Genomic DNA, 18,607 nt, shown 5'->3' with positions numbered 1-18,607 from the left:
CCACTCAGAGTAGAGGGAAGTTTATTATGGTGCACCTGGCACTCGAGGAGTTTATTGCTCTGTGTGTACAAATAATTTTAGTTACCTCAGCAGCTGCTACTAAGAATTGGAATATATTGATATGTATATATGCATGTGTGTACACATATATGTTTGAAACTGGCTGCAAGGATAAGATGCTGTTTCAGTCAAAATGAAAAGAGAAGTTGCAAGCAAGAAAAGAATAGAATGTGGCTCTGGTCCCTATTTTCAAATCTATATTTTTGTCTTGGAGTTTATTTTGAGAACTTTGTACCATTTCGCTTTGCAAGTGCATGTGTCTCACAGGGCCTTATTAGACATAGGTGCCTGTTCTCTGACGCCTTAGTGAGATACGGCCAAGGATGTGGGTATAGGGCGGGGAGAATGAGACTGGAAACAGGACCTATGGCACTGCAAGATACCCACAGTGGCAGCTTCTTTGGAGTACAGCTAGCAAACAGATGAAGTAATTACAGGCTTCCAGATAAATCCTACAGCTGATGTGCTTCTCTCCCCTTTTCCTCACAGCCAGCATCCCTCAGGCTGGTGCATGTGCTCCAGCACAGACATTCCCATGCGCATCGCAAGCAGTGGAGCCAGCACGGAGCCAGCGACCACGAGAGCTGCTGCTTGGCTGGAGCACTGGGATTTCGGGCAGTGGGACCAAGGGCCACACTCACTGACCTGCAGGGAGGCTACTCCATTCATCTGCCACAATCACAGCGATGATATACCAACCATTATGAGCCCCAGCTGCTGATGTGACATTCAGAGGAAACCCCATCCATGCAGGTATGGTTTGAGGTCTTCCAAATGGAACAAATCTGCAGCCTCACTCAGCTATTGTTGAGCTTCCGGCAAAGCCATTTGAGTGCTCAGCCTCAGCAGAGACAGAGCCAAGGTGTGTTTTGCCCCGTCAGGTATGTTGAAAAGATATGACATTTGAGGAGGGCTGGGGATTGACTTGATGAAAAAAGGGCTTTGCTTACTACCTACCGCAGCACGGACGGGTCAGAGGCAGGGCTGGAGAGACAGGATTTGGATGGGTTTCAGGAGGGATGTCCCAAAAGGGAGTTGGATTGAATTTGGCCTCTTTAGGACAAGGAGGGCCTGTCAGTCATCCCCGGCTTTGTAAAGGAATGAAAGGTATTGTGCTTGGCCAGCCGAACGCGTGGGACGCCGAGCCCTGGGCAGGCATTTGCAATTTAAGCAGCAGTTGCTGTGGGCTGGACAGTTCTCTCCCTGGCTACCTTGGGGGAATAAAACCCACCAGCCTGAGACAGGCCGGCACGGTTCATGGCAGCTATCGTTACTCAATGGGCAGAGGTTTTCTAATATTATCTTTTAATGTTTACCCAAAGCAAATTCAGTCTTGTGGCTCGATATGTTAAAAAAGAATCTTCTCTAAAAGGGCTGGAACAAAACCATTAATTGCAGTAAATGATCAAGGAGCTGTTTGGAAGTTGGTCTCTTTCTCGATAACGTTTCTTTTGGATTAAAAGCAGCTCAGTACAAAAGCAGTGAATTACTCTGGAGAACATGTGAGAAACTGTAGGCTTGTAGCCAAAGAACTGGCTTGGGTTTAGGCAACCAGTTTAGATAAATTAACATCTATGTATAGGAACTGATTAAGCCTACATAAAATTATTGAGAGGCTCTGAAATAAATGATGTTTTGAATAGATTTGGTGAGCTCTGTTATTTGTATTTAATGCTAATATTGTTGTAGGTGTGCATAGAAAAGATTACAGGTTCAGTGCTAACAGGAATCTCATTAGAAGCAGCTTGCTGATGGTTGTGCTATCACTGCCTTCGCTTCCCATTCACTGGGTTTTATGCTGAGACATCACCCAGGAAGTTGTGTTCTGCACTGTTCAGGAGTTTCTCATACCATGGCCAGCGACACAAGTTTTCTCCTGCTCCCTCTGATCCGTTCCTCTTTCCCAAAGCTGTATGGCTCCTGTGGAAGAGCCCAGCTCTCCAGGACAGGCCTGGCTTCTCCTACCCATAAACGTGCTACTCGTGGGCCTGGGGGAAGCCAGTGTTCAGCAGGCTGTGGGTTCATGCTCTAGGCAACAAGTGCAGTGGTGGTCTTCTGTTTTTATTAACTTCTAATGTCTGATCTTGTGGAATTTGGCAGATTGTTCCCAGCATGTCATGCAGACATTTTCTTTGGTCAAGCTATAGACAAATATCCCATAGCCTGAATTTCACTTTGAGATTTCAGCCATAACCATTTTGAGATAGCAGTGAAAGTACCAGCAGTGCTGGAGAATAGGAGTCCCAGAGCCATGAGAAATGCTAGGAAGGTGGCCCATGGGAAGCACGGTCCCTCCTGCAGGGAGGTGATCCAGTTGTTGAATTGCTGAGTTAATGAGATCTGACCAACAAGGTTCATTTCGGTGGGTGCTGAAAGGAGCCCAGATCTCTTGCGTTGTCTCAGTGGCTGCCCTCCGATCCCAGGTGGGTGGATAATGATGTTTGTTAGAAATGATTTACTGCTGTACAGTGTATGTTATGGGAGGTTTATAGAGATCAAGTCACACAGTGAGCTAGAAAATCCTCTCTATTGTCGAGGCTGTTCCCCGGCTGCTCTTGGCAGTAGTACATTAATGGCATGTGAGGGAGTTTGCCTTATTCAAACAATAGTGTAGGCATTATAATGTAATTACTCCCATCATTAGGGCAGTTTTGTTAGAGAGCAAAAAAACACCCACAAATGAAAAAAACACTGAGATTTGTCTTACTGAAAGGACTCCCAGTACTTCCTGTGAGAAGCCTTCTTTGCAGCACTGTGTTTTACTGATGCTGTAACAGCGGATTTCTACTTTCCACTCCTAATATCCTGGACCAGATTTCCTTCCCTGTTGTCTTTATTCCTGAAATTAAGTGCCTTCCTGACAAGGATTTCCCATGCCAAGTTTAGCAGCCTCCTATCTGCAGCCTTAGGATAAAGGATGACATTTATTCCTTGGGCAGGACAATCTCTGGACTGGGAAGAGACAACTGTATGAATTCTAAGCATTGTGGATACAGTCTAACAGGCAGCAAGTATATAGCAAGCATAACAAGCAGGAGCAAAGTGTTCCTTGACCTGTGGCCCTGGAGGCAGTAACATCTCTGCTTCAGCGCTAGGATCCAGCAGTACAGCCTGTGATGATGGACCCACAGATAGTAGCACACTTTCCCTTTGATGTATTTAAAGACTCCTTTCATTTGTTTGTTTTTGCTGTCAGATTACTTCACCGAGTCCCTTGTGCAAGACAGATACTGGAGGATATCATTACATTCCTTAAACAAGGAAGTGGAACCTGACACCTGAATGACAGTAAATGAAGTCATTTGCCAGTTGCAGGGGACCAGGTTACGCATGTGCTGGACTTTACTCAGAGGCATGTCTGAGGCATCGCCCTTCGGGGGCAGATCCAAACCGTTCACTGGCTGCCCTCGTCTGCAGAGAGCTTGTAGGAGGCACTTTGCTCTTCACCTGCTATGGATTGCACAGGGTTTCCCTCTGTGAACTACTTCATCGGATGTTTTCTGGTATCTCAGTGTAGTCTGAAATTGAACAGGCAAACAGTTCTCCTCCATTCCAAATTGGTTGTGGCCTGTCTGTTCTTACTCACTGTTGCACATGGCATTTTATTTAAGTGTATGAGCTGTCCGTCTCTGGCCAGAAAATGACAAATGTTGTTAGTGGTCTTGATTGTAACATCAGTGTGGACCTGCCATGCCCTTGATGCAAGGGAAGCATCCTCCACTCTTACTGGAAGCAGGAGGGCTTTCTGCCACAGGAAGAGCCCGTTGCAAGTCCTTGGAGCGTGGTGCTGGTTTGCCAGTGTTTGGGTGAGATCCTTCCCTCTGCACAAAGCGATGTGCATGGACCAGGCCTCTCCCAGCACACTGCCCGCGGCTCCTGAGCCTTGCCTTGGGGTGCCTGCAGAGCCGGGGGTGCTGCTGCCAGCTGTAATCACTGCTCTGTGCCATTGTGCAGCATGAGGCTCTTATTTGCTTTGTTTATTCAATCTCTCGTCACCCTGTAGGCATTTATTTCTTGCCCCAGAGTCACGATTACTGCTTTAATTATTAGCATTTCCTTTGCCAGCAGCTCCATAGCTTTCATTCCCTGAGTCAGCAGGGCCCACTGCAATTGAAAGCCTTGAGTGCTTTACCCCACCGAGACACAACTGTAACTCGATGAGCCATTTGCCATGGCAAACCCATTTTTAAACTCCCAAACCTGAACAGCCTCGCTTCAGTAAGTGCTGCTACCAGGAGTCTTTGCAAATAATGACTTTTCATGTCAAAGACCTGGATAATTTGATAGGACAATGAGGAGTAGTTCAAGGTCTAAAGTTTGAAATACCTCAAAATTATTATAATTGGATGTGTTGCAGGAGGGGGGAACCTCCACGTTTTAAATACCTTTCTGAAAACCAAATTCATCAGTCAGATTCAGAGAACTAAGAAAGCAAATGCCATGTTTATTTAGGACCTGGGCAAAAGAAACGACAAGTGGGTTCTCTGTTGGTTCTGCAACAGGGATTAACACACAAACACTGGCCTGGGTTTTGAAGCCCTTGCTCAATTTGTACTTGGACAAAATTCTAACTGAGCTGCCTCCTAGATGTCTGGCTGAGCAGCTGGCAGGTGCAGTCCGATCCAGAAGCAGAGAGCAGCAGTGTTTTGCTTTGTGAGAATATAATTAAACCAGTAGGCTCCCAGCAGAGGAAAACCATCCCAGTGCATTCAGCAGTACTTGATACTTTCTCTTTAAATGGCTCAGGAGATTGTAGTTTTGGAATGAAACTTCTTTCTCAATATGTCCCAGTCTTCAGACTTGTGGGCTGATTCCTGCAGTCGCTGTTCTGCTTTTGATGATCTTTGTTCGATAGGACAGGAATTCTAGTTGCTACCTAAACATCCCCAGCCATTGGAGAAAAACAAATCTAAACAGATACATTAAATGAGAGAGTTTGAAAATATACAAGGGAAAACCTTCAGTGTCTATCCGGAGACAAATTTAAGAAGCCGGTGCTTTCTATTAAGGGAATTTTTGGGTGGTTCCCACTAGCCTTCTGATTGCAACATGATGAATTTTACCTAATGAAGTTCCCAATTGCTCATGATTTCTCAGTCAGGTGGATCTGTTTCTGACCTCATCCATCTGCATTAGGTGCTTTTCCAGTTTCCAGATTAACGAGGCAATTCATCATCTTTAACATATCCAGCCTTACAGTATCTTGTGGAGAAATACTGTGTCCACTTTATAAATGTGCAGCCAGAGGTGTAGGGAGCAAAGTGATTTGCCCAGGGTTATGGAGTTCATCTGCAGCTGAATAGGGTAAGAACATTGCTTCCCGAGTTGCAGGACAATGCCCTCAGTGCCAGGCTGTCCTTTCCCAGGGAGGTGTTTGCTGGATCACATCAGCACCAGCTGAAGGCCATTTCCCAAGTGTTCTTTTTCTCAGACTCGGAATAGAGACTTTCAGAAATGAAGAGGTTGGAGTTTCTGAGCGGTGCAGAACAGTGAGTAATGAAACAAGAAATCAAAACTTGCAAGTAATGTATTCAGCAGAAATGCCAGCCACATTCTTTGGGTAAATAACTTGCAATGAATAATTCAACCAGCATCATCACTACGGGGCATAGGAACGGGAGTGTTTTTTAATCATTTGGCCTCTTTCTTCATCAAAACTTCAACCCAGATTCAGACCCTGATGCATTCCAACTCTGCATCTGGGTTTTGCTTGTGGCTTGGTCAGAGATTGCCTAGGGTCAGATTTGGGCCTGTGCTGGGCACCCTCGCTTCTCTTTGAAATCCAAAGAAACTCCAAGAATTTGGGATCTTAAAGGATACAATTCAAAGCCACCCTTCAGGGGAAAAAAAAGGCATCTGTAGCCTCAAAAACCTTGTGAAAATAGCAAAACCTTGAAAGCTGTTGAGGAATCCTGGATTAACACAGCACACCGAGTAGGGAAAAGGCTGGTGGCCTTTGGAACAACTTCTCACATTAATTTTCTTCCAATGCTGACAGCTTTGATTTATTGCCTCGAGGCTGGTTAGAAAACACCCAGACATGAGCGAAGCCAGGAGTTATGGAAAGCAAAGAAAAATATGGTAAATGTAGTGATGAATAGGACTGGTAGATAGACAAACACTGATCTGCACTCCTACTGCACCCAAATGTTGTCTTAGAGTGAAGATGGGAACAGGGGCTTTGCTTGCACTTTCAGTATTTCTTCTTTCACTTCCAATATGTTGGATATTCTGCTGGAACTCCTCTGGGAACCGTGGGTTTATTTTCCTTTTCTGTCCATCGAATGCCAGCTGGAGCGCCAGCCAAGGGAGGGCTTTGGAAATGAGAGAGAGAAACACAGCACTGAGAAAGTTCTTTACATTGTTTTGATGTGAGAATCCAGTGTAACGGTTCCTCGCCTTTCCTTTTCTCTGGCACTGAACAGCACTCAGACAGGCTCTGCACCTAGAGTTGATGCCAGAATCCTGAGAGGCAGCTTCTCCATCCACCCACCTCTTCTGCATCTTCTGTGTCTGTTTTTTCTTCCGTTTGAGTTCGTGATATCCAGTTCTAAAATGGGACCTTCCTTTTTGTTTCCCAAGCCTGGGTTCGGGGAGAAACACATTTGGAGTATTTCACCTTCATAGGTGCTACTAAATCACCCAAATGTCAGAGAACCTGAGTATTTATACCCATTAAAACCCAGGCTAAGCAAGCAGCATCCCTGAGCATACAGCAACTGCCTGGGTGTGCTGGAGTCTGGCAGTGCTAGCTGGAATTGCTGTCATCAGACTAGTGATGAGAGGAAGCTTGTCTTGGGCTTTGCTGCTCTATCTTCTGTCAAATAAGGTTTGGTGGTGGCTTCTGCATCAAGGTGGGTGTTTGGAGTTGAACTGACGCTGGAACGCCTGATTGCATGTCTGTGCTGGTGAAAAAGTGATGTTGCTTGCAAATGCTTCCTTCAGAAATCAAAACAAAGTGTTATTTCCCAACAGAGATTTGGTAAGATCACTTAAAGAGGGTTTTCTTCAATACCAAAATTGTTTGCTGAGAATCCCTGGCTGCTCAGTGCTCTCACACCCCTTTTGCTATATTGAATTCCTGTTTACAGAAGAAGAACTGGCCCCGCAAACCAAACTGAGTGAAATACCCAAGGAACACGACATCATGAAAGTTGTCTTTAATTTCATCAATATTCTTAAATATTTAGAAAGCACAGTGTAAACATCTTAAGAGCAAGCAGATAGAGTTCTCTTGATGTTCAGAATTGTTGGGATTTATAAACAGAGAGGCAGTTCTCAGGGCGTGGAACCGATGTTTCAGACTTTCCACAAAAGTTATATATGCTCATGTCATTACAGCTCTTCCTTCAGGCTACATTGTTGGCGCAGTGTCCTGAAATGTTTCTCATTAGTAAACTTTTCATAACCTCCAAAACTGCAGAATGAAATGTGCCGGGATGCCAGCTGGAGTTGGCACTTGGCACAGGGCTCTCCAAGCTGTTTGCTTAGCTGGATTTGAAGGATGTTCCGGACCAGCTAGCAGGACATGTGACTGAGTTTTGACCTAAACCACTGGCCCCGTTCCAGCCATCCTGCACACTTCATGGGAATGCTTTCCACTTGTCGCTTTCATACCTCAGACACAGCTTTTAACAGTTTGCTCATAAACCCAAGTCCAACAGCCATTGGAATATAGTTAGAGGTAATGGTACTTGGCTATATAAAGTAACAATGAGATTCCAGAACAGCTCAGTATGTATTTAATGCTGAATTAACAGTTTTCCAAGGGTAAGAGCCCTGCTTTCCCTTTTTTCCATTGTACTCCCAACAACTCTGATTTCATTTAGAAAGGCTCTTACCTGGGCAGGCACGGAGCCATAACGGAGAGGCACATGCAAGCTGCAAGCAGAAGTCAGAAGCAATGGACCATGTCCTCGTGCCATCCGCTCGTCCTGGGGTGGTCTGAGTGGGGAGGGAATTATAAGAAGTGTTACTTTTCTTCTGCTTTTGTGTCAAATGTTCGTATTTGTGCTTTAAGGCATCGGGTGCAGTCTGGAATTGGCCATCTGCTGAGACGTAGCAGTTGCTGCGTTGTGATCCAGAGGAGCTGTGGCTGCCCCATCCCTGGCAGTGTTCAAGGCCAGGTTGGACACAGGGGCTTGGAGCAACCTGCTCTAGTGGAAGGTGTCCATGGGGTTGGAACTGAATGAGCTTTAAGGTCCTTTCCAACAGAAACCAGTTGGGGATTCTATGTGTGTGGGTTGCTGCCGTTGTTTTACAGGTGACGCTGCAGCCCAGGGCTGGAGAGGCAATCCCTGTGGTCATACAGGGCTGGGAGCCCCAAAAAAAGACTTCATGGCTCCATCAGGTCCTCTTCTGTCTCTTAATCCTACAACTTGCCTTCTTCCTGTTAGTATTCTAGGGCAACCTGTAGGAGATGGTGTTACTTCAGAGCAGAGCCACAAAGCCTCGGTTCCGCCATTTCCTCAGGAAAGGTTAATTTGTGGATGAGTGATTGGAGCTCAGTTTAGTGAAATTGTTTTACCTGATTCAGAGCATTTAGACAATAAACAATAGAAGTATTTTTGTGGACTTCATTTCCAAAAAATCAAGACTGTTGTTTTAAATACATGAATTTTCAACCAGGAGTTTTATTTATTTATCATTTATATAATTTTCTAAGTATAGATCTTGTTTTCTTTACTCCAACATGGAAAATAATGTGTGGGCTCTGAGTAGTTCTCAGATGCTGAATTCCAAAGCGTCTGAATTAAATTTGAATCCCAGTGGGTTCTGCCCCTTCCCAGTTGTTCATCACTTGCAGGGTTTATTACATTTTAGATGATAGTATTAAATCCAGCCACCCCTAGAGATACTGGTTAGACTTTGTGACTCTAAAGAGTAGCCCATGAATGAGTCCCCAGAGCCGCTGCAGTTTAGCAATGCAGTAATTTCAGTTTCCTTTAAAAGGACAATGCATTGCGGCTCCTTTTAATATTTTAAAATTTGTTTACAATTTCAATTTCCCTCCTTCCAATATCTGTTAGGAATTATAAAATAAATGTATTTTCCCTCACTTATATTCTTCTTTTTCCTATTTAGCAAACATCGATTTTCACTCCCTTCCCCAGCGCTGCTGTTCACTGCCAAAATTAACATGTCTTTTTGGCTTTCCTTTCCAGAGAGTCTGCCTGGAATGCCCCATTAACAGGAATGGGTCCTGCTCCCTCCTCCTGGCACTGCTTGGTGCCCACACTGAGGAGGTTTGGTGCTGAAAGGGTCTTGGAGCCAGCACGGGGAACCCAGGCCTGCCTTGTGCTTTATAGGGACTTTTATAAGGCTGTTCGCTTGTAACAGTAGACACTAAAAGGTTTTTGTTTCATGGTGATGGTGGAGGGCCCAACCTGGCTCTGGGTTACTGAAACCTTTTATGGCCCAGAGCCTCAGACGCTGATGTTGACTTGGGACCACGTTGATACATGGTCCCAAGTGGCTCAACAGCATCCACTTCCAGTGCCTGCTAGCCTGCTGCTTTCAGTAGCTGGGCAGGCAGCTCATTTGGCCCTACTTGGCTAAACATCACCCCTGGAGGGTGGCAGAGCCCTGCTGCAGTCCTGAACTTGAACCACAGGCTCATGTTCCTGAGGAGCCCCAGGGGGGCCACACAGCCAAGGAGTCCTCATTGGATGGGGGAGACCACACAGGTTCAGCAGTCCAGCCCTGGTCAAAAGAAGGAGCTATCCCAATTGTTTCTAATGGTCAATGGTGTGGACTCCTAAAAGCTTCCTTGCTGCAGCTTAAGTCCACCTCTAGCAGATGGAGATCAGAGGGAAACCTCGTCTGTCCAATCTGCAGCGTCAGGGCTGAGCTTCTGCAGCCACCCATCAGTAGGCTGGACCTTGGCAGCAGTTCTGACACCAAGGCCAGCTGCATGTGCAGGGTTAACTGCTGGGCTTGAGCATGGGAAGCACGTTATTGCAAGTCATAGATCTGCAAGGAATGTTGAAAAGGAGGACTTGGGCCATGTGGTGCCCATAAAAATGAATGCAAAATGTTTCAAAAGTAATGAAATTTGCAGATAAGGGTGGTTTTTTATGTTTCAAAAGTGTTGAATATTAAAAGAAGAAATCAACACGAGTTTAAATAAGCACAGGCAAGTGAGTCAGCAAGAAGATATAAAATCATCAGGAAAGGCTGAGTTTGTTTTAATGTGGGGATTACTGTAAACACCAGGAGTGCATGGTAACAATTTGTAGCCCATGTGTTTTGAAATATCATAACTGGTGTCAATAAATGCATAAAAATTCAACTTCAAAGAGCTTTGTGGACGTTTGCAGTGTCACGAAGACGTTGCAAAATGGGGATTTTAGATGGAAACAAGTATGGGAGCAATCAAGCACAGATCCTATGTGAAGAAAGGGATCTTGTCAAGTTGTTAGAGCTAAGCATCTGTGATGGTGATTATTGCTTCTTACTGCTAAGAACTGCTCTCAGCCCCTGATTTCTTTCACACTGTCTCTCTTGCCTCCCACCCTGACCTTGTCTCACCCACCTGTTAGGTCTCACTTCCCAGACGGAATTCTTTGGAGCAGGGCCTGCCCTTTGCTGTTTGTTTCCGCAGTCCCTGGGAAAGCCCGGCTGGTTTCCAGGCCCTGTCTCCATCGGAATAATAAACTCATTTTGTATCTGTACCAGGATGACTTGTGGCACAGAGGACGTGTTGTCCTCCCGTGCTGACGGGCTGACTGGATAAAGGCGTCTATCATCACCGCAGTATTTGATGTGCTTGAATCTTCCATGTTCTGTGAACTGCTGTTCCAGGGGCATGGACAAGGCTGAGCCACCTCCTTTCTGTCTTCCCCACATACAGTTTCAGTGCTTCCTCATTCAAACTTCCACTGGGTTGAAATACCTTCTTTTCCTCACTTCTTCTCTTGTAATATTTCTTCCTGGTGCATTTGGATTCACTCCATAAATGCACTCCTATTTGTTACACAAATCACATGCATGCTCCAGGGAGATGGGTCTCTAACTGTGATCTTTCAGCTGTAAAAGCACAGACTTCTAACACTTAAGCTTTAGCACTTTAATAAATCCTTTGGTTTGTTTCTGGGATATCCCAGAAAGTGCTAAATTACTTCTGTATGTAAAAAGGCAGCACAGTTCTGTTTACAGGACTCTCTGCCTCAGGACTCCACATGCCAGCCTCTTGGTTTTTCTTATTTTCACCTTTTTGATGGATTTAATGCTTTGCTTCTCAGCAATCAAAAGTTCCAGTTTAAAACCCACTTGGAAAGCTGCATTGGTCATCCTTTGACAGAGCCACTGTCACAGAGACAACAGCTAACACAAGTTCTTTTGCCTCTGTTTTTATCCCAGGTAAAATCAGACCTTCCAAAGCTCATCACCCTTTCCTAGGTGCTTTCCTGGCCTCATTCATTCAATCTGCTCTGAGTTATGTGTTTGTCTTCAGAAGTATTTGGACAGAGGATGATGGCTATGGAGAAAGCACAAGCACTGCCTCTCTTGGGGCATTGCTCTGTGCAGGTCACTAGAGCAAAGAGATGTGTATAAGCTGGTGAGAATGTGCGCTCAGCACTGGCATGAAGCAAGACTGGCCTATAAACAACACATTTAACTATCTATCTATGAACTTTTACAATCCAATGTCTGTGGGACAGAGCTCATTTATGGTTGGTATGTTGTGGGAATTGCGTTATTACTGTGTTCCAATGTGCCTCTCAGCTTCAAGCTCATATGCAATCCCATTAAGAGATGACAGTGGATACCATCCACCAGCCAAGACATTAGCAGCTTACATGGAATGAGTTTGCTTGTCTCAGTTTGATGCCTCATGTGTCTCCCCACAGCTGGCAGCCCCTGGCAGACATCAAAGGCCAAAGACAGGCTGGTTCCCAGAAAAGGAGCTCTCTATCCATTCCTGAATGAGATCCTGTCGTATCAGCATAAGCTGTTCCACCAGGTGAGCACGAGAAATTTTTGATGTCTCACATTGTCTCTTCTATGAATTCAATTTACAGGAAAACACCAACAGTAATTTCACTTATTACAAACCCTCCAGTAACAAAATTAATTCACGCATGTCCTTTTTAAGGTGATTTATAGAAGCAATATGAGGGAATGGATAGGCATTCCTGCCTCTAGGTTCAACTGCCATTTAATCATCCCAGTCAATATTCCCTTGTTCTAATACTCAACATTGTGTTCAAAAGGGAGTGCTTCACTGTCAGCTGCATGCAGACCACGCAGGATTAAATGGGGCTTCTAGTGTGATGCATATAACAACCTCTTAAATGATTGGGACACCTGTTGACACTAATATAGAAGCATGCATGAAAACAAGTGTGCCACACACTGAAATATATGTACACAAATATTAAGAGGATTAGAGAAACTGCTAAAATGCATAGAGTGGAATTTAACCCAAACATGTCTGGAATCGAAGCAGAATGGAAAGAGCATGCACAGAGGTGATCCCTTGTTAGATGGCTTTCTTATTTCTGAGTTCATTAAGAGTATAAATGTCTCTGTACAAGGAGGTCATTTGCTTACACTTAAAATTTCTCTTTAATATCTATCTTTGTTTGGAATCTGCCTCTGATTCAAACCCACTTTCATTTAGTAGCTGGCACCTCTGCCATGCGAGCTGCAGGAAAAAGTAATTAAATTTAATAGAAGCCACCCTTGCTTTGAAGCTGCCCTGGATTTAAAGCCACAAGGAGAAGCAATTAAACTCTGGCAGCCAAGGATTCAACTGAACTTAGGTAGTGATTTATTTATTTTTTTTTTATAAGCAAATTTTCTCTGTGAAGGGATTTGGATTGTCAGATCCCATCGGATTCAGAGCTACAGAAATTTCCTTCTTTGGGAAATCTCTTGAAGCAAAATTACAAAAAACCAGCAAGCAATTAGATGTGAAAGGGGATCAGTTGTAAAGATCCAGGATATTTGTAATCCTTTTGCACTAACATCCAAAAAAGAGTTTGTTCTTCTCAGCAAAGTGCTGAATGGCAAAGGAAAGCAGGGAAGGAAGACATCTGCACGTCTGTTTATTTGCAGGCAGGTCAGCTTGTCAGCAGCCTAGGATATAGATTCATTACAGGAAGGAATTTCTTTGCGCTAGAAGGTACTATAAGCATTGTTTAAAGCTGTTGGGGTTTTTCAAACCAGCAAGAGACAGAAATTATTATTTCACTTCTGTAATTCCACCAAAAAATAGTCTTTAAATGAAATAAGAAGGACAGGGAAAAAGATGCCAGAATGCCATAACCAGTGCCAAAGGTAGTTCTAATGATTTAAAAATGTTTTAGGAGTTTCCTTTAAAGGATCAGAAAGGATTCAGTTGAACAAGGTCTGCTGCCAGTGCAGATGTTATTCAGAAAAGCAAACTGGTAATTCAGTTAATACTTACAGGGAGGCACAATTGTCCTAATCTTCACCAACCCTTGGAAGTGTCTGTAGAGTCTTAGCTAAGCCAGGGGCACATATGAAAGGTTTAATTATTCTCATGCATGTATTTGCAATACTTGTTCTTCTATTCCGAGGAAAAAAATGCTCTGAGGCTCGTTGCAGGGATACATTCATGGGGCATGACATGTGGGTGAGACTCAGTGAATTGATAGTCATGGCTGGAATCAAGCTGCTCTGGCCATATCCAGTGTCAGGGGAAATGTATTATTGCATCACCAGGCACTGTGAGGTGGTGGGGTGTTGGAAACAGCACGTTGTGCAGCCCTGAGAAGGCTTCCCTAGCAATGGTCACCAGCCTGTAAAAGGGAATGGACAAACAGAGCTCTGCGAAGAATGTTTGACCCCAGCATTTTGGATGTCCCGGCTGTAATCTTTGACAATGGGTCTGGGCTGTTCAAAGCGGGTATCGCAGGGGACAGTGGCCCAAGGTCTGTTTTTACAGCAATTGTTGGTCGCTCTAAAGTCAAAGCTACAATGCTGGGAGCTGGACAGAAAGAATGTTACATTGGAGAAGAAGCTCAGTCCAAACGAGGGGTCCTGTCTTTGAATTATCCAATTGACCATGGCATAGTTACATCCTGGGATGATATGGAAAGGATCTGGAGACACGTGTATGAGTACGAGCTGAGAATCAGGCCCTGTGAAAGGCCAGTGCTGCTGACTGAAGCCCCCCTCAATCCTCTGCAGAACAGGGAAAAAATGACAGAGATCATGTTTGAAAGCTTCATGGTACCAGCCATGTACGTTGCAGTCCAGGCGACTCTGGCGCTCTATGCATCGGCCCGTATCACTGGGATAGTCATGGACAGTGGGGATGGTGTCACCCACACTGTCCCCATATATGAAGGATACTGTTTACCCCATGCTGTCTCCAGGCTGGATATTGCTGGCCGGGATATCACTGAATATTTTATGAAGCTGCTTTTGGAGAGTGGACACACTTTTGTTAGCACAGCTGAAAGGGAGATTGTCAGAGATATCAAGGAGAAGTTGTGCTACGTAGCTTTAGACCCTGTCCAAGAAATGAAAGCAAAGCCAGAAGAAATCATGAGGGAATACAGACTGCCTGACAACAATATCATCCAGATAGGCAACCAGCTCTTCCGTGCACCAGAGACGCTTTTCATGCCTGCAAACATTGGAGTTGAAGCTCCCGGCGTGCACAAAATGATCTTCAACAGCATCATGACATGCGACATCGACGTGCGCAGGAGTCTTTACGGCAACATCCTGCTCTCAGGTGGGTCCACGCTCTTCCCTGGCCTGGAGGAACGGATCCTGAAGGAGATGAAGCTGCAAGTGCCTTCTGGCATGTTTGTGAGGATCATCGCACCCCCTGAGAGAAAATACTGCGTGTGGATTGGGGCCTCCATCCTCACCTGCTTGACATCGTTCCGACAAATGTGGGTCACCGTGAACGATTACAGGGATTTTGGGGCCGCTATCATTCACCGCAAGTGCTTTTAAGGAGACCGTCAAGTGAAGGGCTTGCTACAACAACACATCAGCAAGGAGCCCTGCTGAGAGCTGCCTGACCTGAAAGGTGCTACAGCTGTTTGTGTGTTTATTGGCTGACACACCATGTATGAAAATCAAACATTAAAAGCTTAAGCAATAAGGATCTTACTGTTTATCATCCCCCTTCCCCTGGGCAGAGTTTACAGGTGCACACATATCACAGGGATGCAGTTACTCCCTAACGGACTCACAGCCTGCCTTGGAGTCATATGGGGAGTAGCATACCTCCTCTGCTGGGAGATCCTTCCCTCTAAGGTCTTTGAGAGATCTGGGGTTTCTATTCTAAAAGTGGCTCTCATGTTATTTTTTACCTCATTAAAAATGTTTCCTTTAGAAACCCAGCAAAACCCCAAACAGAATCCAAATATAAATCAATGCAAATGCAATTACTGTAACCGACCCTCCTCTGTGCCTGGGGGTCTGAAAAAATCCATTGATTCTCTGCTGTAATTTGTCTGGGAAGTAGGAACACCCAGTTTCACTGCTGAATACTAGCCCTGAGTCAAAATGCTCTCCGGAGGAAGCGGTGTTGCCGGTGCAGCTACAGTGATTGTGAGCTCGATGGAGTGGTACCTATAGGCTGGGGCATCTAGAATGTTCTCTGCCAGCAGCCACTGCCCAGGACAGCACCCATCCTGCACAGGATATCTGACTCTGTGATGGCAAGGAGCCGTGTGGTGATTTTTGACATAGGGTCTGGGCAGTGTAAGGCTGGTCTGTCAGGGGAACAGGTTCCCCGTTCGGTTATTTCCACTGTTGTGGGATACCCCAAATTCAAACCTGTCATGTTTGGAGCGAGTCATAAAGACTGCTATATTGGGGAGGAAGCCCAGTTCAAAAGGGGCATTTTGTCTTTTACTTACCCAATGGAAAATGGGTTAGTTACATCCTGGGATGACATGGAGAAGATTTGGAGGCACCTGTACAAACAAGAACTCAAACTGAAACCGAGCGAGATGCCAGTGCTGCTGACCGAGGCCCCTCTCAACCCTTTGTCCCATCGAGAAAAGATGGCTGAGATGATGTTCGAGAGCTTCCAGGTACCTGCCCTGTTCGTGACCCTGTCGGCACTGATGGCCCTGTACGCCTCTGCCCGCACCACGGGACTGGTGCTGGGCAGTGGCGATGGCGTCACCGTCACCGTCCCTGTCTACGAAGGCCGTTACCTGCTCCATAGCATCACCAGGCTGGATTTTGCAGGCAGAGATGTAACCAAATACCTCACAAGGCTCCTCTTGGAGACCGGGAACTCCTTCGTAAGCTCAGCAGAGAGAGAGATTGTCAGGGATATTAAGGAGAAACTGTGTTATGTTGCTTTAGATCCCAGCCAAAAGATGCATGCGGAGCCTGCAAAACTCCTGCGCAAGTACGTTCTCCCTGACGGAAGGGCTGTCGAGGCAGGAGACCAGCTATTCCGAGCTCCTGAAGCGCTTTTCGTGCCTGCAGAGGCAGAAATCACAGGGCCAGGGGTGGGGATGATGGTCCTCCAGAGCTTCTCCAAGTGCCACAGGGATATCCAGGCCAGCATCCTGAGGAACGTGCTGTTATCAGGCGGATCGACTCTTTTCCGAGGCTTCAAGGAGAGGCTCCGGAAGGAGCTCCAGGCAGGAGTTCCCAACACAGCTCGTGTCAAGATCATTTCACCACAAGATCGGGTGTACTCCGTGTGGGTCGGTGCTTCCATCCTTGCCAGCTTAAGAGCATTTAGGAACATGTGGGTTACCAGGGAAGACTATTACGAGGTTGGACCAACAGTACTCCAGAGAAAATGCTTCTGAACATTCAAGGAACATCCACCCAGGGATTTTTTTTGAGTGCCAATGTGAACTGCTGGAGAACAGTTAATAAATCAGTACAAAAATAATTGATTTATAGTAAGTGATTTTATAGCTTACTAAAGAAAGGTCTCTTGTGCATTGGGTTGAAGAAAGAGTCCTTGTTCAGAGCATTTTTGCTGTCCAAAAATGTTGGTTTTAATTCTAGAAATGTGTTGATCCCTGCTAGAACTGCAAACAGTTTGTCAAACTTTTAAACACTTGAGAACAAGCCACCTCCATCCCATGCCCGTGGGGGCTGGCTCCTTGCCACGCACCATAAACATCCACAGAGTGGAAAGAGACCTCTGATGGAGAAATAGAGGGCTCAGGGGTATTGCTGACCCTTCACCATAGCGCTGGAGATCTCCTGTAGGAGCAGAGGGGGCTGAACTTCTACATTTGGTTTTGCTCATGAAGTGCAGTTCTATGATTCTATAAGTCGACCTGGCCGTTAAAGCAGAGCTCTTGGACCTAGAAGCTCTGTGCTATTAGTGGCCTTGCCATGTGATCTGCTATGTCACATCACATAAAACATTGTCCATCTGTGAGGTTTCCCTAATATTCTGGCATAAGGACTATGTGAGACTGCATTTAGATAATATAATGTTAATTAAAATTAGTAAGTTAGTCAGAGAGCCCAAGGTGAAAGCTATCTATGTGAGTTTATCCTTAGGGGGCTCCTGAACAAACATTTTGATGTCAGGCATCTAAGAGAAGGTGGAGGCATTGGTCCCTACTCGACACTGGTTCTTGTTAGGGAAAAGCTGAGTATCTTAAGAGAAAGAGTTATTCCTCTGCCTCATCACTGAGAGCCAGGGAGAGTGACAGTCCTGCAAATATTTGCTAGAATTACTAAGCAAATCTGCATTGCTGAGCTCAATATTTATAAATAATTCCACCAAATAAGCTTAACTGTCAGAAATATCGTGGCTGAGGGATTGGATTTCCAAAGGGACCTATGGAATTCATAATAAAGGTGTGAATTTTCAGCAATGAAATTTGCACTGGAATAAACAACCTGAAAATGATGCATTTATAGAGATCATCTTTATCCACACCTGCAAATACCTGCACTGCATCCAGTCAGGGGATAGAAATCTCATCATCACTTGTGAAACTGCTTAGCACTATGATTTATGTGTCATTGAATATTGTTATATATTGTTGAATTTGTTCAAGACTAGCATGAAAACAGGGAAAAGAGCTGAAATCTATGTTGTTAATTATTCAGTACAGTGTCTGGCTATTTTCATTCAGCTCCAGAGATGAATCTTCAAACTCATTGATGCCCTCTGCTGCCTTGGGACTGATCAGTCATCTGTCGCCTCCTCTCGCTGCCCTTTGAGGAGTCACAACCCTCTCTTCCTTTTCTACATGACATTTACAAGGGAGGCACATCTAACTCCCTGTTCAGTTGTCCACTGAGTCCTGGAGCACTTCCTCAGCAGGGCAAGTGGAAAAATAAAATGGGCTGAAAGATCTGAATACAGAGGACATAGGGAGCAGGGGATGGTTTGTGGGTGACCACAGTGAGACCCACCTAACCTCATTTTTCCCAGTGACCAGAGTGAAGGCATAAAGCAAAGAGCCTGGAGAAAAGCATGTAGCTTTCCTGCTCCACTTGGGCCCTAAGGCTTCAGAAAGTTGAGATATATATTACCCCATCAAGTTAATGCAAGTGTTCAGAGTACTTTTAGAGCTGTTATGAAATCAGAATCAGCACTGTTGGATCTTTCTTC

General features: G+C 45.2%; 2 protein-coding genes across 2 annotated transcripts; both read left to right on the top strand.

Moving 5' to 3' along the window:
• Positions 1 to 13,866: 13,866 nt before the first annotated feature.
• On the top strand, positions 13,867 to 15,000 carry LOC115617360 (actin-85C-like). The gene has a single exon (XM_030507735.1). It carries the CDS (start codon positions 13,867 to 13,869, stop codon positions 14,998 to 15,000), a length of 1,134 nt encoding a protein of 377 aa, XP_030363595.1.
• Positions 15,001 to 15,698: 698 nt separating this feature from the next.
• On the top strand, positions 15,699 to 16,829 carry LOC115617361 (actin-85C-like). Its single transcript, XM_030507736.1, has one exon. The coding sequence runs from the start codon at positions 15,711 to 15,713 to the stop codon at positions 16,827 to 16,829; it is 1,119 nt and encodes a 372-aa protein (XP_030363596.1). The 5' UTR covers positions 15,699 to 15,710.
• Positions 16,830 to 18,607: the final 1,778 nt, after the last annotated feature.

Source organism: Strigops habroptila, chromosome 16, assembly GCF_004027225.2.
Source record: "Strigops habroptila isolate Jane chromosome 16, bStrHab1.2.pri, whole genome shotgun sequence".
Classification (NCBI taxonomy): Eukaryota; Metazoa; Chordata; class Aves; order Psittaciformes; family Psittacidae; genus Strigops; species Strigops habroptila.
This window is presented reverse-complemented; position numbering and strand designations above follow the sequence as displayed.

What these genes read in the sequence shown, in the direction of transcription:
- LOC115617361 (XM_030507736.1), top strand. Translation starts at nt 15,711, where the DNA reads ATGGCAAGGAGCCGTGTGGTGATTTTTGACATAGGGTCTGGGCAGTGT.
- LOC115617360 (XM_030507735.1), top strand. Translation starts at nt 13,867, where the DNA reads ATGTTTGACCCCAGCATTTTGGATGTCCCGGCTGTAATCTTTGACAAT.